The sequence below is a fragment of the Sander lucioperca genome, chromosome 15 (assembly GCF_008315115.2).
Source record: "Sander lucioperca isolate FBNREF2018 chromosome 15, SLUC_FBN_1.2, whole genome shotgun sequence".
In the NCBI taxonomy this organism is placed as follows: domain Eukaryota; kingdom Metazoa; phylum Chordata; class Actinopteri; order Perciformes; family Percidae; genus Sander; species Sander lucioperca.
Window position 1 is genome coordinate 25,150,057 of NC_050187.1, and position 22,980 is coordinate 25,173,036.

The following is a 22,980-nucleotide window of genomic DNA, read 5'->3' on the forward strand; positions in this document are numbered from 1 at the left end:
CTGAGTACAGCAGAAACATTCATTCTATTTTATTTACTTACTAGCTTGGTGTGTCCAGCCTACACTAATTTGTTTGCATGCTTACAGTAAATCTAATGCTTCTCATGCATTTTATTTTATGTTTATCTTCCATTGCTTCCATTCTTGTAGATGGTCTTTTGTACTACTGGAATTCATTTCCACTTTGATAACTAAATCATTGTATTGTTGATGAATACATAACACATGACTTGTACAGCACTGCGTTTTCATTGAGTCCATAGCCTGTTAATGGAAGTGAACCAGAGTGAAGTTTTTTTCCCTCTCACCACAAGAGGGCAGAGGGCGCCTTAATGAGTAGAGAATCTTTCTTTCTAGCGTCACTGCAAAGCTCTCACTTTACTCTCACAGACTAATTTTGCTGTTCGGAGATAGATGAGCACAATAATGATGGAAACCTGTGCACATTTTCAGTGTTTATTTGTTTCAAGTCATCCACATAATAAATAGAGACAATTCAAACCAATTACACCAGACTGAAAAGGGGTAATACAGCTTGACTTGGTTGGGCTTAAATGAAGCAGGCACTTAAAAAAAGAAAAGATTAGTGTGTATTATTTAGCAGGACTACAGTGAGACATTTTTAAATAAAACCATGAGGCAGCTGCCTGCTGCTGGGTTGGCAACACAAGTACGGAATAATATCAGGAAACATCTAAAAGCATATAAAAAATAAATCTGCTGCACACAGCTCTATTCTGCAAATACACAATACACAGAGAGGCCGTAGAAAATCTAAAAACAGAAAAACTATCTGAGGAATCAATAAAATGTTAACATGCAACGGAAGTGTCTGAGCTTGAATGTTTTTTTTTTTTCTGTTAAACCCATGATTCAAAATGTTTGCATGGTGTTCATACAGTATACTCATCTTCAAACAATGAACTGTAGGTTAAGTTAACTCTGGTGAGCTGGTTATTACCCAGTCTGTCAGGACATGAAGCTTATTTAACTGACCCAGCCCTATTGCTGAAGTTTTTATTACTATGAATTACAAAATGTATACAAGTGTACTCCCTGTACTTCTTGTTTAGTTCCTACGTCACCCAGTGTCACAAACAGGAGTCCATAAAGTCTAGTATGCTGAAATATAGTTTGGAAAAAAAGCTGATTCAGGCTGTGAAGCAATGCATGTACTGTGATAGCGTAGACATTTGTTTTTCTTTTGCACAGTACTCTCACTTTCATACCATTACCTGTGATTAACTGTAAAAACTATTCACTGTAGACTTACACGTAAGCTACTTCAGTTTGTGGTCAATTACAGTCAACTTAAATCTCACAGATTTTATCCCTACCATATACTGAAAAAATTAAAAGACAAATTTAAGTCAAAGGCATGGCGAAAAAAAAGTTGACTAAATGTGGCTGCGGTACAATTGGTCTTGCATTATCATAAACAATGAATCATATACAAATCTATAGTTGGTTTTATTTGCATCTAGTTGTAGACCAGTCCAGAATCTCTGAATTAGAACTTGCGTCCTCATTCAAGGATTTGATCTCAGACTAGGCTTGACCCCTAGCTATATCGCTGGCCAACAATAGTAGACAAATCCAGGGTGTGTGAATACTGAGGGTATGAATGGACCACACAGTTGAAACTAGTAGATTAGAGAGGTGAAGAAAAGCCAGTCCTCAGTTTGAACGCACTTTTCAGACAAGAGGAAATAGTTTGCAACCTTGAAAGCTCCCTTATTTTCTTGGCACAAAGTAGTTTTTACAAAAATCCTCCGTCATATCGTTGTGCCTGTATTGGTTAAAATGAAGCTCTGTCATTGAATTCTAATCATTGTTTTAGTTAACTAAAATGTGTAGTTTTGTTTGACAACATCAACTCTTAGTAAATAAATACACCATTGTGAATGTGACAGCAGGCAGGCAGAGGGGGTGTGAGAGAAGACTGGGTCGTCTTTGGCACGTGAGCGCTGTTCAGTGGTCACCCAACTTGTTTCTTTAGCACACTGACGGCACTGACGGAGGAGCTCAAAAACACAAGTTTGTGACGTAGTACATTTTCACCCATCTACAGCTTTTGGTTTGAAAACCAATGCCTGCCCCCCCCCCCCCTCCCAACACCTGATGCACATGGTTTCCTCTCTGAATCTCTCTCAACATCCAACCAGAAAAGCGAGTTTTAATGTGCAGTTTAACAACTCAGACCTGGCTCACTGGCAGGTCAGCGTCATCCAGGTCCAGGGGTGGTTCAGGCATGTGGGGTTCAAAGCTGCTCCGCCGTCGCCACGGTGACTCCTCAGAGTTAGTAATGTTGTTCACAGGTGGTTCGCAGGTCACTTTGCCAGGCGCGTCTCCTGCAGGGACAGGCGTGCTGGCGTGTGGCTGTGACTGGGCCGTGGCAGCAGGCTCATAAAGTGCTCGCTGTCCCATGCCAGGCTGCGAGCGTGTGCCGCACGTGACAGCAGCCCCCCACTCTGGGTAGCATGGTGGCATGGCAGATATGGGCGAGCGAGGGACGGGGGGACCCGCGGGGCTGCGGTAGAAAGTGGAACGGGCGCCGTGTTCCTGCAGCAGAAACAGCAGGAGGAAACGGAGAAAGCGAGAAAAAAAAGAGAGTGGTTGTTAGTAAGCAAAGTGAAATCCTGATATCCTGCAGTTTATTGGAGGAGACCGAAAGTGAGTTACAGACTTGGAATTAGCACCAGCATGTGGAGCCTGATGCAGCCTTAGCAGAGTTGGTACTGGAGGTTGTAGGTGCTGAAGAATGTAGCATTGCTAGAAACAGGAGATGGTGGTAGTAGCAGTAGTAGAAGTAGTAGCAGTAGTAGCAGTAGCAGAAGTAGCAGTAGTAGTAGTAGTAGTAGAAGTAGCAGAGACGTGGTAGTAGTGTCAACAGGTTTTAGATTTGGTAGTCTGACAGGTTACAGTGGAGGAGCAGAGTGCCTTAGGAAGCAGTGATGGTTGTTGCTCATTATTTCACAGCTTTTCATTGTCAAATTTCAATCTCTGAAACACAAAACAGAAGCATGGGAAGATAGAAAAAACAAAGCAGAGGTAGTGAAAGCAAAAAAGGGGTAGCAACTGAGCAGCTGGTGAAATGTTGGTTAGAGAAACATCCCAACTATGAAGCATCAAGACTCCAATACAAATATGTGTCAACTTTAAGATGTATTTTGACACACAGTTTCTCCCACAGCACCACAGCCATACCCTGTAACTTTACAGGCTTGTGAAAATCCTGATCAGTAAGTCCACCAAGTATCACTTAAGCGTCCGTTTCCTGGCAAAAACATGTCTAAAAATCCTAGGGAGAGGCGCACATGTGTTGAGAGATGCTTTACTGTATGCTGAATTCAAAAGGTCCCAGATCAAGCTCATGCTGAAATTTAGGGGCAGTTAAACAGAAAATCAGATAATATACCACACTGAAGACATCCCATGAGCCCCTTGCCCCTTTACAAACCCAAATATTCACATATGAATCAACACACCACTATGAAAACCAAGTTTGTAACTATGGACATGTGGATTCAGCATTCACGAGTCCTCATTTTAAAAGCGGTTTAAAACATTTAGCACACAAAAGGTGTAGGAAGTCAACATGGACACAAGTATCATCGTGTGTATGAGAAAGAGAAAAAACATACAGGCAGCGAACAGGAGGGAGGAGGAGAGACAAGCAGGATGTCACACATCTAAGACAGGTACACAGCTGCAGCAGACTGCAGAGATGCATGAAGGGAAGAGAAACACAAGGTGTGAAAGACACATGTACCCAGTAATAAAGACAGATAGAAATAGGCTCAAGGTACTCATAGCTAAGCTGGTCAGGTAGGTCATGCAGAGACAAGTGTATGTTTGTGCATGAAATTATGTATATTTCTATTTTTTTTTTTACACTGAAGCATCATCAATAATGGTGAGGACAGGTAAAAGCTGTGCAAGTAAAGTTATAAGGGAGGAAGGGAGACAGGCAGTGACTGCAGGTCTTTCTGATAATTAGATGGTCATATTCCAGCTGTTGTCCGAGTCATTTTACAAAAATCTTACTTATTAGCATTTGAATGACTCAAGGTGGTCTTGATTTCAGTTGCCATGCTCGTGGCGACAGTCATCACATGCTAGAGAAGCTAAATCAAGCACACTTCAAGTCTTAACATTTTTTAAACAAAGATGTTTTTTAAACTGGGAACTGTCTGACCGCACTGAATAAAATGGGCTTAAACTTTAAAGCTGCGCTTAAAGTGACAGTGCGGCAAAGAGCAAAGGAAAGCAGAGGAGAACGAGAGGTGGATGAGAGAAGCAGCGAGTACGAGGGCGTGAAGGGAGGAGCGCTTGTTGGGTTATCACAGTCATACTGAGGTTGTGGTTGGCTCCTGGAAAAAACAGGAGCATCAGATGTGACGTCAGATCTGATCTGCTCTTATAATGTCTACCACAGAGGGCCAGCCAGTGAGTGGAAAACAGTATTAAAAAATGTGAACTTATAGTTTAAAAGGGGGGATTTAGACGAGCTGACATACGTGCTGCTGCACTCCCCGATTCGAGACGTATACCTCTGTATACAGGGGTTCGACAGCCGTCTGGCCTGCCGCATCTGCAACAACACAGTGCAAAGCAGTATTAGAGCAGATGGGCTGTCTGCCCACAGGGAGAGGAGGAGGTGGAGAGAATGTGACAAAGAAAGAAATGGAAAAAAGAGAAGGTAGAGAGAGAAGGAGAGGAAAAGGGGGGTGAGATACAAGCAAGAGAGAGAAGGACACAGGAGGGACGAAACATGGAACTGTAGAGAATCAGACAGCGCAGAGGTATTGAGAATAATTCCAGTCTAACCAGAAGGGACCAATTGCAGAGGACACTCTCTCCTCTGCAGTCAGGACTACAGAACTGGTTTACTTCTCTCTTGTCACCTGCTCAAGTCTGACTGCCTGTCTCTATGCTATGCTCTATGTAGGCTGCTGATTAATTAATGGGTTTCTAAAACTCGGTAATGTTCTCAGACAGATTTGATGATCTGAGTGAGTATCTAATGTTCAGATGACCTACTTTAGTTAAAAAAAGATAGCATAGGTAGGGCTGAACGATTAATTGCATTTGCGATAATATCGCGATATGTTAAAATGCGATTTCCTAATCGCAAAGGCTGCAATTTGGTCACATGACTCGCGAGAGCTAATCAGTCTGCACTCCGTAGAGAAAGCATCAACTAGCACGCTAACGCTACGTCGTACCTTGAGCTCGAGTCCATACATGCAGTTAATGGATACAGACACGCAGAACTCAAGGCTCGGTTAGCAATGATTAGCTCTGATTAGCGGTTAGCTCCGGTTAGCAGTTAGCTAGCTCCGTTATAAAGATATGAGTGGAGGAGCTGCCACTGAGAGGGGTAACAGGCAGACTGATAAATGACGTTCAGGGAGCTTTCACAGCAGCGTGGCCGCGGTGTTTCAACAGTTTTATTAGTACAGTTAATCCCACGGCAAGAACACCAGCAACTAGCTAACGTAACGATAGCCTCTCTGAACAAGTGCACACCGCAGCACGTAACTTCACGAGGGGGAGGGGCTGGAGGCAGCTCCTCTCTGTGCACTGTAAAAAAAAAAATACACTGTTGTGTGTGTGTGTGTATATATATATATATATATATATATATATATATATATATATATATATATATATATACATACACACTATATTTTTACTTATTTAACTGTCTAATGTGTAATTGTGTGTTGTTCATACTATAAAATGATTTATTGTTTGTCTTTCTTGAATAATACAGAAGACAAAGAGCTTAAAAAAAATAATCGAATATCGAATCGCAATCGCAATATTTGGGAAAAAAATCGCAATTAGATTATTTTCAAAAATCGTTCAGCCCTAAGCATAGGGGTGCCTGGTGGTTCAGGGGTTAAGGCGCTAAATATGAACCGCAACGTCCCCAGTTTGCATCCAGCTGGGGCTCTTTGTCTCCCTCCCCTTCATTTCCTGTCATCTGTCGACTGTTGGTTATCTAATATCACAGCATGGCCAAAAAAAATAAAATCTATATTTTGCTGTTGGGTGGTGACGAGGAGGGATGAGGAAACAGGCTGTGCCAAATACAGTGTAAATACTGGGAGTTCGAAACTACTGGTGTAGACTACACAGAGCCCAATTTAGGTTCATCAATCTTGTTTTCGTATGATACAACCACAACTACAACAGCTGGGCTTAATATATTTAAAATACAATAATAAGTTCATGGGGCAACTCATCTGAAACATACTGCCAAACTACCATTTCTGCTACTCTGCATCTGTTTGAGATGAAGTCAAAAAGGATTTTCTCTGCATCTCTGTAGCTTGCTGTTATATGAGATCTTGTGAGAGCAAGAAACGGCGAACCATAATCAATAAATCACATGAGTGAAACAACACAAATAAGTCTTGTGACATTCTGCACATGCAAGTCGAGTCTGAAGTAATTTCCCTTGTCCCCAGGTACATTTGAGGTCTCTAAATTTCAATCAGATTCCAGATTCAAGTCTACTTATAATGACTTGAATCCATACTATGGTGACAGTAAGAGGTGCTGTAGTGTAGGGTGCTGTAGTGTAGATACATACTGTGGCAGCAGACCTCCCAGGCCCCCGCTGGGCCACAATGGCCCCTGAGACAGCCTTGATCCAGCTGTGCATCTCCTCTGGGCTGTCCGCCTAGTGGAGACATAAAAGAAGAGGACAGTGAGTGACAAAGAGGTGAGTGAGATTGTATGGACTGTTGGTAGACATGGAGACAAGCAAGAGAGCAAGTGTGCATTCTTTTTTACTACAGAAAACATCCTACCTGTATGTAAAACGTCCTTGATGTGGTGACGACTTCAAACAGATTATCTCTCATCATAATGTCACTACGACAAAAGTGGAAAACAAGTCAGATCATAAAAACCTCATCTATATCTTTATCTAAATCAGGAAAGGTAAACACTATTTTTTTGCACAATGCGAAAACGCTGGGACATCTTAAATACCTCTGTTTGCATTCCTGGACTTTGTGAACTTCCTTCAGTGGGATCATTCTCAGAGGCTCTTTCTCCTAAAGGCAAGTAAATAACTGTTCATAATATTTAAAAGAAGACAAAGATCAACACTTGAAATACACAGGATAAATATTTTTTTATTATTAAATATTTGCATGTGTATTATAAATGCTTTTTTAATAGGTTGTCTAAAAACGAGGCTGTCCTGCGTGGTTTTTCTGTTTTATAGGGACAACAGAGAGTGAACTTTCTTAAAAGTAGCAGACTGCAAACTAAAATCTCTGATAGTTGTAACTTTCTCGACCCGGCCATTTGATACAGCAGGCAGAGTTTGTGTCCTTGGGGCCTGTTGATAGCCAAATAGACAGATAGAGCTGTCAAATAAGGGCAGCCCCGGACAAGGACAGGGTATGGGACGTGCAGCATTATCCCAAGGACAGTCTGTGTGTGTGTGTGTGTGTGTGTGTATGTGTGTGTGAGAGTAAGAAAGGCCAGGGGGTGGGGGGTGGAGGGGGGACAACACAAGGTAGGACATGTGAAGTGAAAGCACTGAATTCCACAGACTGCAGATAAAACATGTCAGAACTCGGGACTGTGTATTTGCGGTTACTCTGCCTCAGACTGTGGGGGTGAATTTAATCAACATATATCATCAATAAAAACATTCCTTAAAAGGCTTTACATAACTAAAATCAAAGTTAATTACCAAATCTGACTTGAAGTAACTCATTGAGTTTTCTTCGAGTAGGAAATATCGCCGTTTCCAGTTCCTCATCTGGGGAAGAAAAGGGAAAAGATGTTCAGATCTTTTGTTTTGCAAGGCAAACAAGTTGTTAAATATGCTACAATGCCAAATTGCTACAATAATGACAGCAGTTTTAATTGTAGTTATCCCTCTACACATTTTTACAATGTATATATATATATATATATATATGGAGGGGGAAGATAATTATACTTAGGCATTTATTAGGTACAGAATTGTACACACCAGCATTTCCGTAGGCAACCTTTTATCACAACCAAACTAAAATCTCATCATCTGACATTCCACAAGTCAAAAGACTTTACATTCGGGCGCCCACATAGCTCAGTTGGTAGAGCAGGCGCCCATATATAGAGGTTTACTCCTTGATGCAGTGGGGCCGGATTCGACTCTGACCCGCGGCCCTTTGCTGCATGTCATTCCCCCTCTCATGTCTTCAGCTGTCCTATCAAAATAAAGGCCGAAAATGCACCCCCCAAAAAAAACAACAAACAACTTTACATTTCCTCCTAGATGGAGGTGCTATTTTTGTGAATGTCACTTTAATTGTACCGGTGCCATTAATCATAAATGTTGTTGCGTGTCCATGGGGAGGCTATCTAAATGCAGTGCATTTCAGAAAGTTTATCGGTGTTTTTTGCCCCCAACGGCTCCTTCCAGGCAGCGCTGCCTGGAAGGCACTAGGATTAGGCACTGGTTATGGTTATGGTTAAGGTTAAGGTTAGGTGCCTTGAAGGCAGCGGTCGCAGCGCTGCCTGGAAGGAGCAGTCGGGGGCAAAAAACACCATTGAGCTTTCAGAAAGCCGTTGCACTGTATGCAGCCAGTGGTGCAGGTCTCCACCACATGCCTCATTTGAAAGGTGTTCACAATTCCTATTGTATTGATGAACTTCTCTAAACAGTACCAGCAGTCTAAGTGAAACCAACTCAACCCAACAGAGCGACAGGTACCCACCACAGCTCCTTGCTTGACGCAGTAGCCTGACTTGATGGCGGCGTGCTCCTGGGTCGGCCTGCCCAGGAAGTACGGCAGCTGGCTGTGGGAGCGATGCATGGCCTCACGCTCCGCTCTGTCTGCACCATCACCCCCATCATGCTTTAGGGTAAAGGACGCAAAATATTGTAATTGCAAGTACCAACATTTAAAAAAAAAACAGACACAGATTTTTGCATAGCACGAGGGCTAATCTAAGTTGGGCAAAATGTCCATCACAATTTCTCAGAAACCAAGGTGATGTTTTTAAATTGCTTAATTTTTTTCCAACCAACAGTCCCAAACCAATATTCAGTTTAAAATGATAAACTAGTAAAGCAGCAAATTATAATATTTGTGAAGCTGGAACCAGCAACATTTTAGCTCTAAATGTGTGACAATATAAAAGAAGGACTGTGGGAATTAAGTTACAATTCAAAGGTGTATTTGTAGCTAAAGTTATGTTTTTCAAAATAATATAGATTTTGCTTACTTTCATTAAAGACGTTATTAAAGTAAAATCAGCATGAAGTGTTCTGCCTACAGTTTGTCACTGTTGTGTTTCATTTGAAAGGTTTTGGAATCTTTGAATCAAATACATTTTTGTGTGTAATTTATGTGCATTCATGCGTGTCATGTTTACTTGTGTCTGAGTGACGATGGGCACTCCTCCAATGATCTCTGTCTTATAGGAGACTTGTTTCTTGGGCCCTATTAGATCCGGTAAAGCCTTCTGGTTCTCTGCATTCTGGTGTCCATCACACAACTTTGGCACCTTAAGAAGACACGCATATCAAAGTTCAGAAGTTTGACATTTTTACTTAAACACACAAATTGTAAACAGAAAAATGTGTTTTGTGGAAATTAGATGTAGGGTTGAAAATACTCCTTTTCTCTATAGTTAAAACACAGTTTGTAACTTCTATGTATGCAGAAGTTGACAAGCCTTCAACACATCTTGGAGAACAATGGAAATTGTCCTTTATCCCAGCACTCAATGCAACAACACAGCATCCTATTAGTCATGCTCTGACTAACTTCTATCTAGTTTTTTGACAGTCCACTCATTCATTTCACACTGTGTGTGTGTATGACTTACAGTGATCTTGGTGGCTTTATTGAGAGCATCGACCCAGTCCACGAGGTCCTGCTGATCGTTGGCCTGCAGGAAGAACTTCCTCATCCCAGCATTGATGACTAACAGATCATAAAAAAGCAGTGGGAACAATAAAAGAGTAAAAGTATATTCAGACTTCATTCTCTACACTACACCATCTGATTAATTATGTTTTTTTATGAATCACATGCAAATAAGCATTACATTTACCAAGAAATACTATGAAGTAGGTGTTGACTAATTGCGCTCATGGCCTTTCTTGTACAGAAAATATAATGGAGTGTCAGTAGAACAGATCCACTGCAACAGATTTCTCTGGAAGTGAAAAACAACAGAGCCAAGGGACTCTCCTACGCACTACCAGCAGCATTCCCTCCATGTGGATGATGACCCAGCTGCCTCAGTCTGCCACTACCGTCCTACCCATTTCTAACCATGACGGAGAAAAAAAAAAAGCCCATGGCTACCAACCATCAAATCTTCTTGCACATTTTCACACCCATGTGAACATTAGCAAACCCCATTTTCAATCACAAAGACATTTTTGGGTCAAATACTGATTATCTATGGATCAGGATTTAGGATCTGAAAGAACTCAAGTCTCTCATTCTCTTTCTCGCTGCCATAAATCCTTCAATTCTGCAGCTCAAACCACCCTTGTGTCTCCTCTAGTTCCTTTCGGCACCATGGAAATGAATTACATTAAAGCTGGACTGGTAAATCTGGTGGGGGCGAGCTGTAAAAGGCACTGGAAGTCAAACTCTGTGGCACAATGAGGATCATTCTTCCTTGTTCTCTGTGTTTGGTCCAGGTCTTAAGACAGACACATGCAAGACCTCACTCTCTTTCCCTCTTCCCACTTCCCTGTAAATAAATCTCCGTCTGGTCTCATTTAACCTTCAAATGTGTCCACTGTATGTTTGGGAGCAGTAAACGGCTTGGTAGTGGTACAAATGTAATGGTCTCTTGGGCACTGGGTAGATAAATCCAGGAGGAGGAGTATCAGATCTGACTCATAGTTACACATTATAAAACAATGTGTGCTGCTGAGAAATGCAGCCAAGCACCAAAGTTCACATGCACTCATGTTGTCTCTCACAACCCCACACAAGGTACAGACCCACATCCATCATCAATCACATCAATCAAGTCTTTACTAGGGATGCCCCCCGAATCCCAGGTCTACACAGGAACCGGTTCTAAATTAGTAAAAACCGGAGTATTTTGAAGGTCCGGCGTTATCGGTTCTGCTATCGGTACTTGAGCAATTAGGGAGTGGGATTTCCATAGCTTTAAATTAGGCTATCGAGCAATGAATGGTAGCATCACACACCTTTTCTGCCTCTCTCGTTGTGCGAGGGGTGGGGTTGTACTCAATACACACACACAGAGACTCTGGCCCAGTACAGCGTGTGCTCCTCATGTGAACAGACAGGCAGACAAGCGCTCCGCAAGTAAACGGTGCAGTTATTGTTGATAGCTAAAGTTAACTAAATTAGCATAGTCGTAAGTTTACAGCCTCGCTTAAGTTAAAAACTATACATAACGTTACAGTCATGTAATCAATCTGCTCTGTCCGCAGTCTCTCATCAAGCGGTGTATGAGACACATATGTTTTACACAAGCACAGCGCACTAGCTCAGCCAATAGCTAATTGTTTTACACAAGCTAAGACAAAAGCTTTCTGAATGAAGTGTAACTGTTTAGATTAGTTTGCCACTTATCTTATAATTTGACAAATTCTTGTAAACTTAGCTGCTGGCTACTCGATAAGAGTAGTAGTATCAATAAAATCCTAATGATACCGATCCCTAGTCTCTACTTTCTTACTGTAAAAAGATCTGTAACTGTGACGTCCAACATTTCTAAATACTTCATCACCCCATGTTTCTAGTTTCTAGAAGTAGGAAGAGGGGGAGCAGCAGGGTTCATATATATTAGAAAAACATGTGGCACACAAACGGCAGTTTAAAAATAACTTTATACATCTTTGAATCAGGTTCCGATTAGGATGCCGGCATCCTGTCAAAACCTCAACAAGGCAACTGGTGCGCAAACACAGCCAGACACTCTCACAGTCATGGTGGTCAACACACTAAGTATTTCCTGCTATGGAAACAGATGGAAGAGGAGGTGAGGGGCTAGTAAACAATAACAGGGAATGGAGGTTTACTGCTAAATAACCTGATGATGGTTCATATGTATGCAACACGTTTCATTCCACACAGGTTAAAGAGACAAGGACAAATGTCAAGATAAAACAATATCTTTGTTGCAAAAGATTCACTAGTAGGATAAGGGCTCGACTTGGATGGTTGAAAAGCTTTCCGAAACTCCCTCTCCTCATACCTTTCTGATGTCTTAATTGGTTCCGACGATTTCCAAAATTGACTTTTTCAAACTAGTTATTTTCAAGCAAAACCCAACCCCTAAGATTCAGAATTTTGCAGAGCATGTGTATCAACATTAGTTGGCCTTAGTTGACATTATGCACCTTAAAAGCTAGAAATGCACACAGCACCGGTATAACAGAAAAAGACCACAAGCTGATGTAAACAATGAAGGTTTAAAAATGTTTTGTGGCGTGGGGAATGTATTCAACATGCTTTCTGCAGTACAATATGGACTGCAATTATAAAGACAGAACTCTTGGGAGAAACGTCCAATTGCTGAGTCTCTGGATTTATTAAATTTAAAAACATGATCCAAGAAAAAGTATCAGGTGCCAACGCAACCATCTCTGATTAGGGTTAAGCAATCTAAAAAAAAAGGCACAAACAATCATAAAATAGTTCAACCTGATCAACACAAACTCAGACCATCAACTGCTGTGGCCTCCTGCATCTTGGTGTGTTGGCTAAACAGACAATGTTAAACAAGGCTGCCTGGTCCATGGTGGAGAAAGTATATGGAGAGCTGTGCTTGACCAAGTTTAGAGGGCAGAGAAGGACAGCAAACATTCCTCCCTTTGATTGTATTAAGTGTACTCAGCTGATTAATCAGACCATCACTGCTGATGTTTGCAAAGCACTGCATGCAAGTTCTCTTCTTTAACAAGATGCAAGTTTATTTGACAAGTTGGGTTACCATTTATTTTGATTCATACTGCCAATAATAATGTCCAAGACACATAAGCTACACCATGCCAGTACAGAAAAAAAGATTTAAGGTGTAAAAAGGTTAGTGAAATCACTGAATTCTTTCTAAATAGGTCTATATTTTTCAACTCCTACAGTAAACTATCAAATTAGTATTTTTAATGCTGAGACGTTAAAAACTGATAGCAAGATTGTGATTAACGGTGTTTTCTTACCGAAGCAGAATTCTGCCTTAGGCCTCAGCTTAGTGGCATCGCTGACCTAAAGGAGAACAAATCTCACAATTGTTAGTTTACCAATTCAACCAAGTACCGTAAGTGCGTTCTATTTATGCATAATCATATCATGTTAGTTTCAGATATGCTTCGGTGGTAATATTTCTTTTTACCTTAGAGATGTAGGTGAGCTTGAGGGAGCCAACACAGGCTGTACCAACAGGCAGGTTCTGTAGGAGGATGGTAAAAAGTACAACGTATGCAAAAAAGTGAAAGCTAAAAATTATCATTCACCAATTTTTTTAAGACAGGTAGCTGTGGATTATGACAGAACATAATGTGGTGGGAGAATGAAGTCAAGTTCTGCAGTGCAAGTCAATTTTACAGAGTAAGTACAGTATACTTTGAATGCACTCCATGATAGTTTATTTCAGTTTCCTGCTGTGCTTCTAGAAACTACAGGATCCAGATTTAACATCATTAAATTGTAAGCTTTTTCAATCTATAAAAAGAAAGACACTCACTGAATTATTTAAAATTTCTCCTGCACTACGTGATTTATGAATACTTCATGTAACAGTGCACTTAAAAATACAGCATTTTCAAACCAGCACGACAAACCAAGAGGAGTTACACTGTAATAACCCTAAGGGTCATAGAGCAGAAAATCATGACCACTGTTCCAAATATCAGTGCTCACTACATGGATTCATCTAGATGACTAGAAGACAACTAACAACTAATGCAAGGTTTAGAGTTTAACCAGAGTTCATTCTAACCGATTTATACAAATGTCAGCCGATAGCTCAAACACAAACACACCATTAGCCCTGACCTACTCCTGTGCCTGTAATATGTGCCTAATTGCCATCAGCTATAATTACGTAATACAAGTTCGTCCATCCTTTTTCCATTTAGCCTGTACTTAGTTTTGTGTTCATAATGAAGGACGACAGCTTAGCTAGAAGCGGCCTGGAGTTGCATGAGAGCTGATCATCCACACTGTTTACTAACTAACGTTAGCTGGCATGCAGCTGCCTGTAAATTGTCCAATTGTCATTCAACAAATTAAACATTAGCCTGTGCAGTTACAGTGCCTGGATGATTTGTTCCTGAAAATAATGCTTAAAGCTAAGCTAATACAGCCCTCTGTAATTACCTGTGGGTTGTCCATGAACCACACCAAGCTCCCCTGCTGCGTGTCCAGTATGAAGTAACGACGCAGGAACTTGCCACTGCTTTCGAACTCCTCTATGTCCAGGAAGCCACAGATGCGGTTCTGTCGGTCCACATAAGGCATCTTGCTGCCGGGACATTCCCTGGCCTGCTGGGGCCGGGAGAGGAGAGGGGGCAAGCGGGATCGGGAATAATTCCTGAAGGACAGAGAGAAAAGAGTGGAAAGAGAATAGTGTGAGGAGGGAGGGAGTAAATGTAGAATTTCAGTTGTCTTTGTGGTGAGCCTTGCTAGCGTGACCCACTCCTGCTCTTTTTCTCTCTGTATCTCTGGTCTCTCTGCCACCTGGAGCTCACTAGGCTACAGCCTGCCAGGGGATCATGTGACACAAACCACAACCCCGCCTTTATCCTTTTATATCAGCCTCACCCACTCTCTCCAAGTCCCTCTTTCTTCCTCTTGTTACACTCACTACACACTGTCACTCTCTCTTCTTCAGCCACCCTAGCTTGCTCTCTTTCTCCCTCTTCTTTTGCAGTCCTCTCCTATCTTCTCCCAACTGTTCTCTCATCCGATTTGGCAAGCCTCTGGCCAGCCCCTTCTAAACCCTCCCTCCACAGCTGAGCACCCACTCGAGCATGGTCAAAAAAAAAAAAAAAAATGCCACTGAGCTCAGTCATGTTCGACACAAAGAAACGACACAAACACCCTCAGGAGCTGCGCGGGAGAGATGGTGCAATATTTAACCTGCTGAGGTCTGACACATCCCAGAAACCTACAGCTCTCTGAAAATCAACAAATAAGTAAATGATTACAGTACAGCTGCTTAGTCCTACGAGTATGACTATGAACGCATGCATGTCAATGTCAAACCCTGTGTGGGTGGGTACAGCATTACTGAAGGCATATTGTCGCATTAGCCAGTTTAAGCTGCTGTCTTTTTGGACTGAGACTAAAATATGTGATTGAGATGAGTCTTTGGAAAGCAAAGATAAAGACGCTCTTTCTCCAGGACATTATGAGCACTGTGTGGGTGGATGGGGGCAAAGCAGGGACAAAAGGCCTGGTTGTTGTGCATGGACTCTGAGCTGAGAGCATCTCAGTTAGCCTTGCATCTAGCTGAGTCATCATAGGCACGAGAAAGGAGCAACACTGTTGAGAAGCGACTATCTGAACACTACACAAATAGTGATTGTTATGTGAGAGTGAGAGACGTCTCTGTTGAGTTTAGTGATCCTGTAAATGAGGTGCACAAGTTCAACTGCATACATGCTCATGCATTGCAGTGATGCAAAATAGATGTTAGAGATAATGCAACAACTTCCCAACAAGGTGAACAGGCAACTACTACTCCCCATAGTGGAGGCTAACCAATAGCCTACTACTTGTAACTGGTTTTAATTCAATGACAAGTAAAACTGGTGGGCTAATTTCAAAGTTGTTTAACCCATTCATTGTACTGAGGACAAATACACATAGTATCCCAGGTTCTATACTCGAGAGGGGCTTTGGTAGCATATCTGGGTTTCTGAAGCCAGGATATGATGTTAAAATATTCAAACACAGAATACTTTAAATACAAATAATTGCCAGGATACTATTGTACATGTACACTAGGGGTGCACGATTCAGAAAATGTCACGATTCGCTATCGATTTTTAGGCTCAAGATTCGATTCAAAAGCGATTCTCGATTTAAAAAATGATAAACAGTATGTAAATGTAGTTACTTTTCCCATGTGATTGCAGTAGACATACAATTAAAAAAAAAAAAATTTAATTCAAAAATATGGATCGATTTTTAAAATTCTATGAATCGATTTTGAATCGGTAGAGCTTGAATCGCGATACAAATGTGAATCGATTGTTTTGCACACTCCTAATGTACACTCATTCTGTCTGCTCACATGTTGGAGGATACAGAGCAGGGCTCCCTGTGTGATGCAAGTAATAATGTAAAAAGACTGGGTGACAGTGGACAAGAGAAAGTGAGAGGGACACACTGACAAAATAAATGAAAATATATATGCAAAGTAAGAACCACAAGACAGCAAAGACAAGCAAGTTTAAAGGTCCAACGCCGAAGTAGGACAAAGGCGGCATGATATTATTGACTTCTTTCTAGGTCAAGCATTCCCACGGTAAACTCACTCTTTGCATTTGCAGCAAGGCTTTGTCCACGTCATATGGCAGCCAACTGGTCACAGAGGACAAGTCATAAAACAACAGTACGGACCAACTGGATAACCCAAGAGGGTCAATATTTTCTTTTCATGATTTTAGAGTACTGCTGTGTCATCGAAAGCCACACAACAGCTGTGAATACCTGTGGAGAAGAAAGCTTGTGTTGTTCTCATGCCTACGTACCAATCACTATTCAAGATGTTGAGCAGAACTAATGTCATTGTGCACTACAGTCATAGTTATGCATATGACCAATAAAAGAAATCCTCTATGAGAAAAAGAATTGAGGAACAAATGCAAGCGGACTAGAGGCAATTTAGGGACTTAAAGTGCTCATATTATGCTCATTTTCAGGTTCAGAATTGTATTTAGAGGTTATATCAGAATAGGTTTACATGGTTTCATTTTCAAAACACACCATATTTTTGTTGTACTGCACATTGCTGCAGCTCCTCTTTTCACCCTGTGTGTTGAGCTCTCTGTTTTAGCTACAGAGTGAGGCATCACACTTCTGTTCCATCTTTGTTGGGAGTCGCACAGTAGCGCAGTAGCTAGGTAAAGACTACTACCCAGTCAGAAGCAGAGTATGAGGGAGTGCCATGCTAGCAGCTAGGCGAACATTATAACGTGTGTTACAAAGTGACCACGTTTGTCTCTGAAGTAAAGGCTGGACTACAATAGAGCTGTTTGGAGCAGTTTATGAACAGTGTTTTCTGTTGGAGATGGTAAGTCCCTTTGGAGTGGACTTTGGGCTTTTTCACTTTGTAAACCTATAACATGCACAAAAAAAATATATACTGTATAACACAATAAAGGAAAGGGAAAAAGCCAAAAAGCATAATATGAGCACTTCAACTAATTGGATCTTTACAGGTCAAAGATGGGACAGGTTATTCCGGTTCAGCTGAAAAGAGTCATTTTTGGTCAGAGTCTGGCTCTGAAAGAAGCACATAAGCCCAGCAGGTTTGACATGCTTTGGCCTTCACAATTAACGCTACTCGGTCAGGCAGGGTCACGTTTATCACGGCTATATGCTAGTGTGGGTTTTTGTATTCCCAGAGCAGGAGAAAATGTAGATGCTCACTAGGTAATAGAAGGCCCCCAGGAAGTGTGCCAGGCTTCGATGCAAATTGAACATAGTGGCCAAAAAGTGGAATTACAACTCCACTGAGCAACTCTCAAAGGAATGAACGGGGCTCCGCCTGGAATGCTGTATCCAGTACTTATAATACATCCATGGTTAATAGGGCTGGGTATTGTTCAAACATTTTCGATACGGGTTCCTGAACAATACTTTTTTCGATACAAAATTAATAAAATCCCGAAAGAATTACAACATTACACATTAGGGTACATTTTTTTTCAGCTCCTTTACTTTTTATGTGACGAACACTGTAGCCAAGCCAGAGGCCGTTAAGAACCGAGACATCCCAACTCTGAGTAATTTCCTGTACCTGTGTCAGGTGACGCCACTGCCTTGCCTCTTCGGAAGACTAGCGGCAGGTCCTGAGTCTATTGATTCCAATAGGAGAAGTGAATGTGATAACAGATTATGGCTGATTTTTTTCGCCCCATGGTCACCAAGATAAATATGGGACCCATTTTTCACAAGCCATATATCTCCTGAACATTTTGACAATTAAATGGCATTTTCCAGATGGAAAAATCAGGAGAAAATTAACTGTGTTTGAGATCCGTTTCTGTCTCAAGAAGAAACTGTCTCATGAGCCGACAACACAGATAAGCTTATGTCAACTAACGTTCACAAACTCCCTAACAAAACTAATTTCCGTAATGCTAAATATGGCTTTTAGCTGTAAATATCCAATGTTAGCAAAAGAAAATATTAATAAATTATACAAATATAACTTTTCATCCATCCACATGACGTTCATTACACTTTCTAACGAGAACACGCCCATTTTGGAGGCAGGAAATGTATACCTGGTATATCCTACCATTGGCGCAGCTTGTAATTGTTAATATAATACATCCATGCTTGTAATGCGCTATCTTTAGTTATAGAGATTTTGGTCAAGCCTCTCAAAATACAACAACACCCACATAAGCCCATAGATTTAGTGTTTTTCCTGCATGCCCCTTCAACATGTAACGGCCAATCACAAGCATTATTAAAACTTGGTACAAGCATGCTGCATGCTTATTGGCTCACTAACGCTGATGATTTAACCTTACTCCTTAGGTATTAAAAATGTGGAAGTGAATGACAAGGCATTTTTTGATACTCGATATTAGAGACAATTCGGTCGTGACTAAAAGTATCGAAGTTCGGTACCGAGCCCTACTCGTTCTTTCTAGCTAATACATCCATGGCCCTACTAGGTACAGTTACACTGACTGTGTCTTAAGTTACTAAAACAAACGACTTATCGTTAACCAGCGAGCTACCAAATTCCACGCAACGTTAAAATAGCATTTAGCATTGTAATGACAAACAGCTAGCTAACGTAACGTTACAGCTAACGTCAGATTACCACAACACGCTGACAACATCAGCGACTCTGGCCTGAAGTGAACTGGGAGATATGGCTGAGGTTAGCCTGCTAACTATTTCACACCACAAACTTGTAAGACGAATCACAAAACATCTAACATTATATTCATTTACCACCTAAAAACTGTCACTCCTGTTTTGTTCAACCTGCTACCAACAAGACAAAGCTGGGTTAATGGTATCTGGCGTTATGGCAAAGAAGTTTTGTCATAACGTTACACGATAACCTAAGTTAGCTAACGTCTTAGCCAGTCCTGTAAAACATATAACTGGCAACTTTAGCTGTATGAAACAACAAAGCTACGATAATTATTGGTAACTAATTTTGGTAAACGTTACGGGTCAGCTTACCCGGGTGTTCCCTTCTGTAACTGCTACTCTCAACGGCCGTTGGTCTCGGTGTTGTTGGGTCTGTTCTCTGCCTCAGCCCATCTCCACTGATCCAGTACAGACAGGGCTGCTGCTGCTGCTGCTGCTGCTAGTGAGCGTGGAACGTAGATTGTATATAATGAAGATGATCACTCTGTGGTTAAAAAGACAAACAAAATGTGGATGGTAGTAGTTTACCACCTCATAGGGAACACCAGCTTCAGAATCAGAATCAGCTTTATTTGCAAAGTAAAGAATTGATTTAACTCCGGCTTTTTGTTGATCTCAAAGTACATACATTAGACACAAATACGGCTAAAAACAAGGACAACAAAGCTAACCAAGCATAAACATTGACTATACACGTATAATGTATGTGTATGCATAAGTTACACACATACACATACGTAGCCTACATACACACATGTAAACAAACAGCTCAATGAGGATTATAAACAATATGCTAATATAGTAGGGCAATGCAAAAGTCCAAGTGGTGCTAGGATAAATAAAGAATTATTAATATAACAGGTTATAAGGTATGAAATTATGACTGTATATTTGACAGATTTTTATATGTTTAAATTATGTTTACTGAAAGGTGGATAGTTGGTGTTACAGGGTAATTGCCCAGGGATTGATCCTGACACCATTGACTGGGGTTAAGAGTTCATACAGTCTGTAGGAACAAACTGTTCTTGTGTCTGGTTGTTTTGGCTAACAGTGTTCTGTAGCTCATACCCTGCTTCTACCAGAGGGGAGCTTGCCAGATAGTCCTACAATTTAATATTTTTTATATAAAAGTATAAGCGCTAATCAGATAAAGACTACCTTTAGACAGGCATTTGGTTGAACTGTAAGCACCTGTACTTTATGTAGTATTGTGTCATTTTAATATTGTATTCTCATTATGTATTGTGTTTTTAGTTTTGTACTTTTAGTTAGTTTAGTGTGTTTTGTACATGATTTTTGTCTTGTATTTTGTGTTATGCCCTATAAAGCACTTTGTGGCTTATATCTGTGATAAGCACTTTTGTAAATACATTTAACTAACTAATTGATTACACGCTAGGCTATATCTGCTATAAGGGGCACAAACCAATTACATTATGGTTATTATGACATCTGCCTAAAAGGAGAAAGCTACATTTAAGACTTTATCACAGTAGGACCACCACCCAATATGTAATTGTAAACAAAAGAAAATCTGCTGTTGAGGGCAGTGTGATGCATAGCCTACATTTATGCATAAGCCTTTTGAAAAAGTCACTGTGATATATTTTGATGGTTTTTTTTCACATAAAATTGACACTGCGGTGATAATTTAAAGTTCATTCATTCTGGACGCAGCAGCATCTTCTTTTCAGTTTCACTTGGCAGTAGGAGGATGGTTCACCTCCCACCTCGTGTTTAACTGCTGGCTTCTTATTTAAAGATCATCAATGTATTAATGTTAAAATAACACAAAAAACCTACCCTTTCAATACCTAAATGCTGCCTTGCCAATAGCATTGTAAATTATGATTGAACAATTATTCTGAAGTAGTTTCATGTAGTGCACTTATTTTCATTACTAATGTGTAATTCGTTTATTTTACACAATATATAAATAAAAAATAATGGCAGTTTATTCAGTAACGTCCATGTAATGTGACCCAGGGACTCCACTTTATTACCAAAATGTATTGCTACACTGGACACAAAGGACACACCTCTTCATATTGGATTTTATTGCTTCTTCTATTTCATCTAAATATTTTTATGTAAAAGGAGACCACTAATATTAACATTTTGTTTAATATTGTTTGCAATCTGCCCCATTCAAACATCAAAAAATTCTGGTACCTGGAAAGGCAATCTGAGTGAGAGCTCTGATTTTTTTTTTTTTTCTTTTTTTCTTTTTCTCTTTTTTAGTCTCTACCGGACTGGGGATTTGGTGACATCTAACGTTTGGTCTGTCTATTTTCAATGTTACATTGACTTTGGTAATCCACTTTAAAAATGACCTCCTCCTTCAAGCAAACGCACCTTATTTAGTCTAGATAGCCTACAATAACAAGATCATCCCGTTAATGCTGTTCTTCTGTTTCCTTTCAAGGACGGAGATTCCGACAGAGAATATAGGCGCCCTGCAGATGCTTCAATAGGCCTAAATGTTTTACTTTGTTGCGCCACAGTGTTGTGGAGATAGGTCTGGCTAGACTAACAGCTGAATATTTCACTTAGGCTAGGGCTACTGAAGATAATGCCTTAATTGACATTAATAATAAAAAAAAGAGCAACAGATAGGCTTGCCTACATGTAAGCTACTTGTGTAGGCCTATATTAAAGATATTGATTTTTCATGCAAGCAAAACAAAAATGGCAGCAATGGGCAATGATGCAAATTCACACAGCCGGTTAACCATATAGCCTAGCCTATAGCCTATTTATGTTTAAATGCAAATATCCTGCTGGGTATTAGCCAATGTGTCATTTTAGACTGATCCACTCAAACTTTGATGTAAGAACTGGTTAAGCAGTCAGTCAGATAATGGACAGTCTTCACTTTGTATGTAGTCAGATCACATTTCAAACAGCCATAGCCTATATAAGCACCTGTCTTTCAGAGGCAATGGGCGTTAACAAACACAGAACTACACGCTGTTTGTCTGCTGCAGGAGGAAGGTTTGAGTGAATTGAGGAGGAGGGGTGGTCGGCTGACTGCTGCTGATGTTATTGAGGTTAAGGTTTTTCTTTAATTGTTCTTGACATCCTGCGGGCTGACAGAGGAGGCAACCATGGAAGAGGAGGAGGGGGACACCCACCCGGAGATGAAGCATTTTGCTCTGCCGTGGCCTCATCCCAGGTTCCGCTCCCATAGTGACACCTCCGGATTTCGTTCCAGAATGCTGTTCAGACTCCGGGGAGCCCGCTCAGGTAGGATAAACCACAAACCTGAACTACACTGCCAACCTATAACTTAATGTTACCATATCGTACTGTTTGATTCATTTAAATTAAATTCCTAAGACATCAGAACTAAACTGCTTCTGTCTGTCATCGCCACTATAAAATGGCTCTTATTCTTGTAGCAAGTTATAGTCCTTAGCCCTACTAGTGGCTCCTGTCTAAACAGAATCTCTATATGACTAATAAAAGCAGCAGATCGCTTCCTGTACAAAGAAACTTCCCCCTCTCTTTCTTTCACATTTTGCTCTGGGTGCCACAATTAGGTTAAAACACAAAATATCTTTCTATTTCCTTACTGTATTTAGGCTACAGTGTCTATAAAGGGTTGTCTCCTACTTTTTTCATGATTGATTCGTATACAATACCGATTATCAGTAGCCTAGAGTTAGTTATTTTTAATATAAAAAAGTAAATAAGTATTTACTCTGTCACTATGACACACCAAAATCATAGCTGGTGCACCCACAGAAGTCACACAATGGGTTGGATGGAGATCACATGTGAGTAGTTAAGGTGTAGTGATTTTAGGTTGAATACACCAGTAGCTGAAATTTCCAGTGACTGGTTTGTGGATATCCTGGCAACAAGTACAAACAACATT

The 22,980-nt window shown here is 40.7% G+C and overlaps 2 protein-coding genes and 1 long non-coding RNA gene across 15 annotated transcripts in view; 2 read left to right on the plus strand and 1 right to left on the minus strand.

Annotated features, from left to right (window-relative positions):
* Window positions 1-442: 442 nt before the first annotated feature.
* LOC116056179 (pleckstrin homology domain-containing family A member 1-like) lies at window positions 443-19,565 on the minus strand. 11 transcript variants are annotated; one of them, XM_031308344.2, is made up of 14 exons: window positions 19,410-19,565; window positions 14,346-14,559; window positions 13,360-13,416; window positions 13,187-13,232; window positions 9,856-9,953; window positions 9,400-9,531; window positions 8,739-8,879; window positions 7,724-7,792; window positions 7,009-7,073; window positions 6,825-6,888; window positions 6,605-6,694; window positions 4,521-4,594; window positions 3,645-3,719; window positions 443-2,562 (listed from the first exon to the last, which is right to left on the minus strand). In XM_031308344.2, the coding sequence occupies exons 2-14, from the start codon at window positions 14,484-14,486 to the stop codon at window positions 2,331-2,333; spliced, it is 1,284 nt and encodes a 427-aa protein (XP_031164204.1). In that variant the 5' UTR covers window positions 14,487-14,559; window positions 19,410-19,565; the 3' UTR covers window positions 443-2,330. The 11 variants fall into 11 exon arrangements, 7 of the variants coding, with proteins under 7 accessions (XP_031164204.1, XP_031164209.1, XP_031164213.1 ...); XM_031308349.2 differs by lacking the exon at window positions 19,410-19,565 and adding an exon at window positions 14,790-14,941; XM_031308353.2 differs by lacking the exon at window positions 19,410-19,565 and adding an exon at window positions 14,665-14,941.
* Window positions 4,969-6,027, plus strand: LOC116056235. Its single transcript, XR_004106527.1, has 2 exons — window positions 4,969-5,067; window positions 5,888-6,027. It is a non-coding gene; the product is annotated as an uncharacterized LOC116056235 (long non-coding RNA).
* A 2,526-nt stretch (window positions 19,566-22,091) lies between the features above and the next one.
* The window catches only part of phactr2 (phosphatase and actin regulator 2), a 47,395-nt gene continuing 46,506 nt past the window's right edge, over window positions 22,092-22,980 (plus strand). Inside the window, exon 1 of one of the 3 annotated variants that reach the window (XM_035992171.1) lies at window positions 22,092-22,346. In XM_035992171.1, coding sequence (XP_035848064.1) covers window positions 22,208-22,346 — 139 coding nt within the window. In that variant the 5' untranslated portion in view covers window positions 22,092-22,207. The remainder of the gene's footprint in view (window positions 22,347-22,980) is intronic. The other 2 variants (XM_031308305.2, XM_031308333.2) reach the window with 2 other exon arrangements.

What these genes read in the sequence shown, in the direction of transcription:
- LOC116056179 (XM_031308344.2), bottom strand. Translation starts at nt 14,486, where the DNA reads ATGCCTTATGTGGACCGACAGAACCGCATCTGTGGCTTCCTGGACATA. An exon ending in CCATCGTCACTCAGACACAA is followed by an intron (nt 8,880 to 9,399) that starts GTAAACATGACA and finishes TTTACCCTAAAG; the next exon opens with CATGATGGGGGTGATGGTGC. An exon ending in GTTACTTCAAGTCAGATTTG is followed by an intron (nt 7,074 to 7,723) that starts GTAATTAACTTT and finishes ACTTGCCTTTAG; the next exon opens with GAGAAAGAGCCTCTGAGAAT.